The following is a 9,267-nucleotide window of genomic DNA, read 5'->3' as shown; positions in this document are numbered from 1 at the left end:
GCTGGTGGGCAATAGGAAGTGGAGAAAATCACTAGTCCATACTGTTCAAGATAAAGAGAAACAGTGTGCTCTCAGCAAATTTGTGAATGGTGTTAAATTCAGGAGAATAGTTGAAACAATCAGTGGTAAAATCTCAAATCTAGAAGGGCTGAAGATTCACTGAAGAAAAACAGGTTGAGTATCAGGAAAAATTTCTCCACGAGAGAGTAGCTGACATGGAACAGTCTCCCCAGGGCTGGGTCACAGCCGTGAGCTGTCGGAGTTCAAGAAGTGGTTGGACAATGGGTTTGAATTTTGGGTGGGTGGGAGCTGGACTCGGTGATCCTTGTGGTCCCTTCTAACACGGGATAGTCTATGAATCCATACGGAGCTGCAGACCGAACAAACTACTGCGCTATTTTTTTCTGTTTTGTTTTTAAATAGCCAAGGGAAAAATACTGCGGAGACTTCTCTCTGAGATTTCAGCGAGCGCTCAAAGCCCCCTGCAGCTGGGCCGCGGCGAGAACCCAAGGCACCGCTGCGTAAGTACGAGGCAGCCCGCCAGCCACCGGCCGCTATCGCCACCTCGCGGCCGAACGTTACACTGCACCCGCAAGTGAGATGCGGGCAGGAGGGTGGAGCAGCAGGGGGCGCTGTTGCAGAGCTGTTCTGACCGCTTCCGGCGCCGCCTGGAGGCACTTCCGGCGTGTGGAACGAGCGGAGTGGTGTACCGGGCACCGCGGGAGTTTGGTGCCTGCGGACGGGCAGCGTGAAATAAAACGTGGAGAGGACGGTGAGGGGAACGGCAGCGGGCTGCGATGGGGCTGAGGCGCGCGCTCTGAGGGGGTGAATCCCAGCCTCGGCGCTATGGCTCTCACCGGCAGGACGGTCTCGTGGTGGGTCCGGCTGCGCCGGCCCTGCCCTGTGGCCGCCCCTCGGGGCCCTCCGGTCTGGCTGCCCACGGGGCTTGAGGCCTGCCAGCGGTTCTACAGCTCCCGCGACAAGGTGAGTCCGCTTCGCGTGTCCCTAATTCTGAGTCATGCAGTCCACAGAGGCTTTTAGCCGGCTCGGGGAGTGCTTGCTGCGGCCCTCAACTTCGGTGGCCATGTGTGTAGGAGGAAGGCCTTGCAGACGGATGTTCACGAGCAGTGGTTTTTTCCTACAGGAGCATTTGCGTTCCGCTGGTAGTGGGAGAACTTGCTCTTCCAAGCCGAGGCGTTGTCAGGGATTAATCAGTCGTTTTAATCAGTGCTTCGATGCTTGCAAAGATTTTGGGGCTTTCTCTTTTCTCTGCCAGGCCCAAAGCTGCAAGCATAACATGGTGGGAGAGAGGAGCTGTGTGTCTCTAAAAGTAGGAGTCAGAGTTTTTCAGCAGGGTGTTATTTTTACTGGGAGTCTTGTGGTTCCTGGCAAAGCCACCTTTCTTCAAAATTTTTTATTTGAGTGAATAACAGAAAGAGAAGTTGGTGCTGGACCTTTCTGTGTGTGATCTTAGGAAGTCAGGTGTTTTCTACAGTTGTTTTTTTTTTTTTTTCCTTCTTTTTTTAATTTAGCCAAAACAGACTGCTTCCTTTTCTGTGAAGTCTGAGTGTTGCTTATTATGTAATTGGCACTGCTGCCTGAATGTCAGGTAATGCCACAGAGTTCTTGCTTGGTAGGAGTGATGTCTGTAGCTTTATAGCCCCCCAGATCAAGTTGTCTTAAGTAGTTTAACAGACCTAAACTGTTTCAAATTTTCCAACTCCCTATGTTCATAAGAACGTAGTAACTCTCACAGTGCTTTGTTTCATATTGATTTTGAGTCGTAACAAGCATATGTGTATCTATGGCTAAAAGAAAATACTAGCATTTTGAACGCTGACAACCATTTAGGGTTTCTAACTATGCCTGTTCTAGAGAAAAGAATAATTTCTCTTTAAAAGACTTAGATTGTACACAGTGACTGTATGTGTGGTTTGTGAAAAGAAACTTTCTGTTTTTCAGGAAAAAATAGATATGTCAGCATATCCTGTTGAAAGCATAAGAAACTTCAGTATTATAGCTCATGTAGATCATGGCAAAAGCACACTAGCAGATAGATTGCTGGAAATTACAGGTAAGTGTTCTCTTTTCATCTCTGCTACCTTCTATTGATGTGTAGATTTCAGTAGCTTTATTACTAAACTTCCTAATCTCTTTGCTCTTTTGCTACCAGGTTGCTTTTAGGCTTCCAGTTGTGCAGTGTTACAGATGTTAATATGTTTTCTTATTCATGTTGAAATCTGTCAATAAGAAGAGTTAAGAAACTGTGTAATTCCCTCAATAAAGGAATGTATTTTGGAAACAGACCAAAGAGAGCATGTTTGAGCTTCCTGCCAGTTTCTGGTATGGACAGAAAGGGACTGTCATAACCTAGAAATTCTGGACAGAATACTTTCCAGAAGTGTGATTGAAATGAAAGAACTTCAACTATTTTTACTTATAGGGAGGTAACAGTTTATCCTCCTCTTCTGAGCAAACTATATAGAACTGCCTTTCTTGTTGGTGAAGCTTGCTATTGCTGAAGCTGATATAGTGCTGCACAGTAAATTTTAGAAATCTTCAGCTCTATTTTGATTTAGTAGGTAAAATAACTGCTAGTGTGGGTTTTATGGATTCTTAGTTGCTCTGTGGACTTGCTCTTTCTTTTATCCTAAATTGCTAGCAAAGTTATTTTCTTCGTCAGAGGTATTTGTCATCGTCTAGATCTTTGTCTTCAATGTTTTCATTTCTGTGTTGCTGAGAATAAAGAAAACTATCTCCTTTAAAGTAAAAGTGATGCAGAAATGCTAAGGAATCTTCAAAACTACTGATTGGCTGATTGGGGAAATTAGGCTTCAATTTCAACTTGGAAGAGTGAGACATAGATTACCTTAGTGGGCTCTCTGTGGCGAGTTGTAAAGCAACTTCTGCATCTTCCAAGTGGAGGCCAATTTCAGAGCAGAGCTTAACTTAACTACTCAGAAATACCCTTTGGAAGAGTTCTGTTTTTCTCTTTAAAGGAATAAGCAAAACAAAACCTGGTGAGAAGCTTTTGATCAAAATTATTCTTTGTTATTACCTCCAGTGTTTCACTATGGGCAATTTTACCTGATGCCTGTGATAGAATGGAATTTTGAATTCAGGTCTGTCAAACTCATGATAATACTCCTTTTGCCCTTGAGATTGGTGTTGATTGGAACCACAGAGCTGTTCTCCAGCGATAAGGGTTGAAGTTTCTTTAAATGTCAGAATTATTTAGGAACTTCTGGACCATTAATTTAGACTTGCATAGTGTTTTGTATTATACTTATTCAGGAAAGTGTTTTCTGTAACTTCATAGATAAAAGCCCATTTAACAAATCTTAAAGATTTGAAGCATAAATTTATTTTCAAATGAAAGTTTACCTTAATCGAGTGGAAGAACTAGATTTGCTGCTGCAAGTCGCATTTTCTGCTTGTTAGTAGTAGTTTCAGCAATTGCTTATTTGGAGAGCTAATATTCTAAATGAGATAATAAAACTGTTTTTTGATCTTAGGAACAATTGCTAAAACTGACCGTAACAAACAAGTGCTGGATAAACTGCAAGTGGAACGTGAAAGGGGAATTACAGTTAAAGCACAGTCTGCATCGCTCTTTTACAATTACAAAGGAGTAAACTACCTCTTAAATCTTATTGACACACCAGTAAGTTAAGTGCAAAGGGGGTGTTTCATTCACACAGAGCTACATGTCTTTATATTTATAAATAGAACTTAAGAAGTCAGAAATCTGCTGTGTTTATGCAGTGTGTTTTCTCCTTTTATTTATTTCGGTAAGAATTATGTTTTGGATGAACAGATACACAAACAAAACCATCATAATGTAGATATCTTTGCAAAGGACTCCAGAAATATGTGAAATTACGAATATTAATTTTCTCCACAGGGCCACGTAGATTTCAGCTATGAAGTTTCACGGTCACTGTCTGCCTGCCAAGGTGTCCTACTTGTAGTAGATGCAAATGAGGTACAGTTCTTAATTTTTGTTTTCTCCTTGGAATTTCAGCAGTTTCTTTAAGCGAGCTGGAGAGGAGTTCAGTATGTTTTAACCTTTCCATTAGCATTTTTGCAGTAGTCTAGCTCCATAAAAGTATTAACGTTCCAGAAGACTGGAAGTTTTAAACTTCCAGTTTTAAACTGAAGTGGGAGTTTAAAAAAAAAAAGCCACAGGCAAATACTTGCCTGTTAATAGGTACTGCGGTGCCATACCATAGAAACAAAAGCACTGAAGGAATGAAGAATCAGATGATGCTTTCTACACTGTATGAACTTTACAAGTGGCAATCTGGAGAGTTTACAGCTGTTTCACTGTATGCTTTTGATTACCTTCACTTTCTTGTTGGAGTGTGATGATTCATTCAGACACACTTGGTTTAGCTAGTTGCCTTTAATACATATATGGCAACACTAAAACTATTGGCCAGATTAAAAGTTAGTAAAACTCCAAGCTCAATGTGAATAAATTCAAAAATTCGGAAAACATCACAAGTTTTAAAATCAATAGATGAATAATTTCTTGACTGATATTTCAGGAGTAAAATGTTCATAAAATGAGATCCATGCGAATTTCATAAACTTACTGTGTGCTAAGAGGGTTTTGAAATCAAAGATCTGTTGTACATTTATTTTTATGCTGCTAAAACATTTTAATGAGTCAGTTACTGCACTGGAATATGAGGATTATAGAATCATGATTTTAAATATGGATACATTCTCAAAGAGTACTTAGATGGTAACTCTGTGGTGTGTGTAATACGCCTAAAATGAAACGAGATTCCATGTTGATTTCTTTGATGTATGTTTTCTAGGGTATTCAGGCTCAGACAGTGGCAAACTTCTACCTTGCTTTTGAAGCACAACTTGCAATAATTCCTGTCATAAACAAGGTAATGAAATTATAGTGTTTCAAATTAAACAGTTGAGTTGTATAAATGTATAGAAGATAACTTTCTTAGCAATCTTCAAATAGGAGCATAGAATGAAAAATTAACAAGTATATAACAAACAAGTGTTGTCTTTTAATATTTTAATGATTGTTGGGAATTCCTACTTTTCATAAAATACATCTACTAGCATTTTTGTAAATAACAATAAAAAAATTATTTATGGAATCTGTTTGGTGAATCGAGTTAAGAAGCATTGTGTAAAATGTCTTTATCTGAACCATTTGTCTTCTTCCTTTTTAGTTTTTATTCTGGGGAATATTCCAGTGGGTTTTTACAAAAGTAACTTTCAAAGTTCTTGCAAGGATGATTGTTATATTCTTCCATGTGTTAATGATAACACACAGGAGTAGCAGCTCAATATAAAAAGTGTAAACTTAATTACAAAAAAAAAAGACAAAATATTGGTTTTTACAATTTTTGTAATCTGTGTGACTGGAATAACAAAATTACTTAGTTTAAATGTAGTTAATATATTGTACTTAGTTTTCTACCGTAAACAGCATAAGTAGCATTCGTGTCTTCAAAATACTTTGTAAAATAAAGATTTTACCAGCTCTTGGATAAAAGTTCTTAACAAAAAATAATTATAGTAGGGATCCTTCCTATAATCAAACAAGGAAGACTTTTTCTAAAATGATTGATTGGAACTTTCTAGTAATAGCCTGTAATTTAATTTATCAATTTGTTTCCACTTAATAGCTGAACTTACTTTAGACTTGCAAAGTACCCTTTCATGTCCAATTTTCTAGAAATTATTTGCACCAAGACATAGTATTGAAAAATTCTTGATACGTATCTTTTCCTGAAAATCTTTAGTATTTGAGTAAAGATGTAAGAAATCCTTCACTTGCACATTTGAGAGCTACAATTCTCTATCATATGTAAGATGTCACTGCCTGTACATTTAGCGGTTTGTCCTTTTTCAGATTGACTTAAAGAATGCAGACCCTGAAAGAGTTGAAAAACAAATTGAGAAGCTGTTTGATATCCCTGTTAGTGAATGCATAAGGGTAAGATCTCGTCAAGATTTATAATGTGTCTGATTGTATACCTGTATCTACTTTGTATGCTAATCTTTCATTAGCTACATAATAAATCAGCAGGGTGTTGTCTGTCTGTTTTTGTATGATGTGCTGTATGAATTTCTTTAGATCTTGTCTCCTGAAAAACCAGAATGGATAAAATAATTCTCAGTTAAAAATTTATATGATGCCATTCATCATCAAACACTACAAACTTTTTCTACTTGTGGATCCTCTAAATTATTTTCATTTTTACCGTAACAATAATTCCCATTCAGGAGGAGAAATCATGTAACAAGGGGTATTTATAATCAAATGTGTATTTCATAGTAATGAGTATTTATACAGATGTATGGGAACTGCTGAATCATGGCCTAAACCTCTGATTAATTACCTGAGGTGAGCAATGAGTCAGCCATGGGCGTACAGGTAAAGGCAATTCACCTGTGCTGTCAGAAGGGGTGGAGCCTGGCTCCACCTCTCCCAGACCTATTTAAGAGCTGACCACTAGTGGGGAAGGATCTCTCTTCTGGAGATCCACTCCACCGGAGTTTCCCACACGAGCCCAAGTTACGGGTGAGTGTACCTATCATTTCTGTTTCCTGCTTTGGTGTAATAACATCATAGCCAAGCTCTCCATTATACCTGAACATCTGTATATTTGTTAATTGTGTACCATATACCATAACATTGGTATATTCATTAATTGTACATATAGATAATGTTCTCTCCTGCCACCCAAATTATTTACAAGAGAAGGTGACACTTTACTAGATACTGAATGAGTCTAAGACACATGTCTTATAAAACTGTTGTTGGGCTTGTTTTAGATTTCTGCTAAACAAGGGACAAATATTGAAAAAGTCCTTGAGAAGGTCATTGAAAAGATTCCACCGTAAGTTATTTATTTTACTTATGATGTCTTGTAAGGATATCTAGGAAACCATAAGTTGCACAGTATTTTGGTAGTAGTTTTGCACTTAATATGCATCTGATTGTAAGTCAATAGTTTATAATGAGATGTGGGGTAAATCTAGTTTCCGAGCTGAAAAAGTTAGCTTTGAATTGCAAATCAGAGAAAATGACCCTTCAAGTATGAGATCTTTAAAATAAATCAATGTATACCTGCTGAAATTCTTAAAGCTATAATATCGAAAACAAGAATATCAGTAGAGAAGAATTGTTTGTTGTTAAGAAGCGGAGAAGGAAAATGAATTTGGTCTGAAATGGAAAAAGAGAGGTGAGCTACTAGAGTGATATTTTTGTAAGCATATAGCTTCTATTTAGACACAAAGGGTGGGGGTGCTCATTCATTCAGTATTGAATGGAAAACAGTCTGCTTATTGTTTTAATAATTGTTTTAAATCTTTTGTGATAGACCTCAATTTAATACCACTGATCCCTTGAAAGCCTTAGTATTCGACTCCACCTTTGATCACTACCGAGGTGTCATAGCTAACATTGCAATTTTTGGTGGGGAGATTGAGAAAGGGCATAAAATTGTGTCTGCGCATACAAATAAAAGATATGAAGTTAATGAAGTAGGAATTCTGACTCCAAATGAACAGCCAACACACAAACTGTAAGTAAAACGTTTCTTTCAATTGAACAAATCATAAATTGATGTTTCTGTTCGTTTATTTTATTTATTTATTTGTTTTTGATGGAGTGGTAGAGGCTGTTTCATTATTTGGATTGTTGTTATAGATTGTAATGATAATTTGTAATTAAGTGCTCAATGTCACCCTGAGACAGAAGCTTTAGGGGACTGCTTTTTGGGCACAGCTGGTGGGAGGGAGTCATTTTATTGATGTATACTTAGAATATGAAACATCTGGACAGCTAGTTCTTAAGACTAGCTTTTGATATTCAGCTGTCCAATTTATTTCTAGGAACTACCTTGTTTGAGAGTGGAAGGGAATGGGGCTTCATCTTAGTTTTTGCTGCAGCATATTTTGAGGGTGGAAAACTTTTAAGTCCATGAATGCAACAGCTTCCAGAAACTATCTCGTCGTGGCAGCAGTGGGAAGAAAATCAGGTACACCAGAATTAGCGAAGAGGCATTATCAATTTGCATCCAAGTACTTTTTAATGGCATTTTTGAGAAGCTCTTAAGTGAAAGACTACATTATTGTGTGTGTGGTGGATTGAATCCAGCTGGTAACTAAATACTCAGCCACTAGCTTACTCCTATAGCACCAGTGAAGTGTGGGAGAGAACTGGAAAAACAAAAGTAAGGAAAAGCTCATTGGTTTTTTTTTTTATCATGAGATAAAGACTGTTCAACAAGTAGAGGAAAAAAAAAAAGGGGAGGGGGAAAAAAAGATGCAAAGCCATTCATCCCCCAACATGTGCTAGCAGTCTGGTATCCAGGCAGTCTATGAACAGCAGCTACCTTGAAGAGATGGCACACTTTTTATTGCTGAGAGTGATATAATATGCTATAAAATATGCCTTTGGTCAGCTCATGTCTGCTGACATGCTTGTGATAGCTGCCAGCCTGTAGCCTCTTTGCTACAGGGGCAGAGTGAGAAATGGAAAAAGCCTTCATGATGTGCAAGCAGTATACAGCTTAGAAACTGGTGCAGTATTAACACCATTTTTGTTACAAATTCAAAACATGGCTTTTATATGAGGCTGCTGTTAAGCACTTAACTCCATCGCAGCCAAAACTAGTACACTATTTCCATCTGCCACGGGTTCCTCTCCTAACAGCATAATATACTGATAGATGTTATTAATCTTTGTTGTTTCTCCCAGTTAACATGTGAGAGTTGCTGTGGTGGTAGCTGAGAATTGTTCTATCTTCTGTCGTAGATCCTTAAGTTCTTTCTAGCTCCAGCTTTCAAACCGAGAGTAGCACAGTATTAAAAATCCAGAGCTGACTGTGCAGTTTAACAAGTAACAAAACTACAGTTATGTGAGTCAACAAATGATTTGTCCCTTGAGACAAAATTTGCAACTCAGTGAAGAAACAGCTTAAATGTGGCTTTTTGGACTGTTTACGGACTCGTGGGGATGATTCCAACTGGGCTAAGTGAAGTGGGGAAAAACAGTGGAAATATAATGCCAAAAAATGTCTGTATAATACCAATTCTATTCAGATATGCTGGACAGGTGGGCTACCTGATTGCTGGAATGAAAGAAGTAACAGAAGCCCAAATAGGAGACACGCTGTTTATGTATAAACAGCCGGTGGAGCCTTTGCCTGGCTTTAAGTCAGCGAAGCCAATGGTTTTTGCAGGTGAGGAGAAAACTAACTAAAAAGGAATCTTTTTTTT

General features: G+C 38.3%; 1 protein-coding gene across 5 annotated transcripts in view; it reads left to right on the top strand.

The window, feature by feature from the left end:
• The first annotated feature begins 669 nt into the window (after positions 1–669).
• GUF1 (GUF1 homolog, GTPase) overlaps positions 670–9,267 on the top strand; it is a 20,144-nt gene continuing 11,546 nt past the window's right edge. For 4 of the 5 annotated variants that reach the window (XR_002114441.2, XR_002114439.2, XM_010710223.3 and 1 more), the window contains exons 1-9: positions 670–984; positions 1,963–2,074; positions 3,516–3,664; positions 3,905–3,985; positions 4,827–4,904; positions 5,891–5,974; positions 6,817–6,881; positions 7,365–7,568; positions 9,091–9,230. Coding sequence is in view for 3 of the 5 variants with exons in the window: in XM_010710223.3 (XP_010708525.1) it covers positions 847–984; positions 1,963–2,074; positions 3,516–3,664; positions 3,905–3,985; positions 4,827–4,904; positions 5,891–5,974; positions 6,817–6,881; positions 7,365–7,568; positions 9,091–9,230 (1,051 nt within the window). In the remaining 2 variants the exon portion in view is untranslated. Of the gene's footprint in view, positions 985–1,962; positions 2,075–3,515; positions 3,665–3,904; positions 3,986–4,826; positions 4,905–5,890; positions 5,975–6,816; positions 6,882–7,364; positions 7,569–7,945; positions 8,025–9,090; positions 9,231–9,267 lie in introns of those variants that run through there. The other variant, XM_019614881.2, reaches the window with a different exon arrangement.

The sequence above is a fragment of the Meleagris gallopavo genome, chromosome 4, assembly GCF_000146605.3.
Source record: "Meleagris gallopavo isolate NT-WF06-2002-E0010 breed Aviagen turkey brand Nicholas breeding stock chromosome 4, Turkey_5.1, whole genome shotgun sequence".
NCBI lineage: Eukaryota > Metazoa > Chordata > Aves > Galliformes > Phasianidae > Meleagris > Meleagris gallopavo.
The sequence above is the reverse complement of the archived record's forward strand: the minus strand, read 5'-3'. Positions and strand labels throughout refer to the sequence as shown.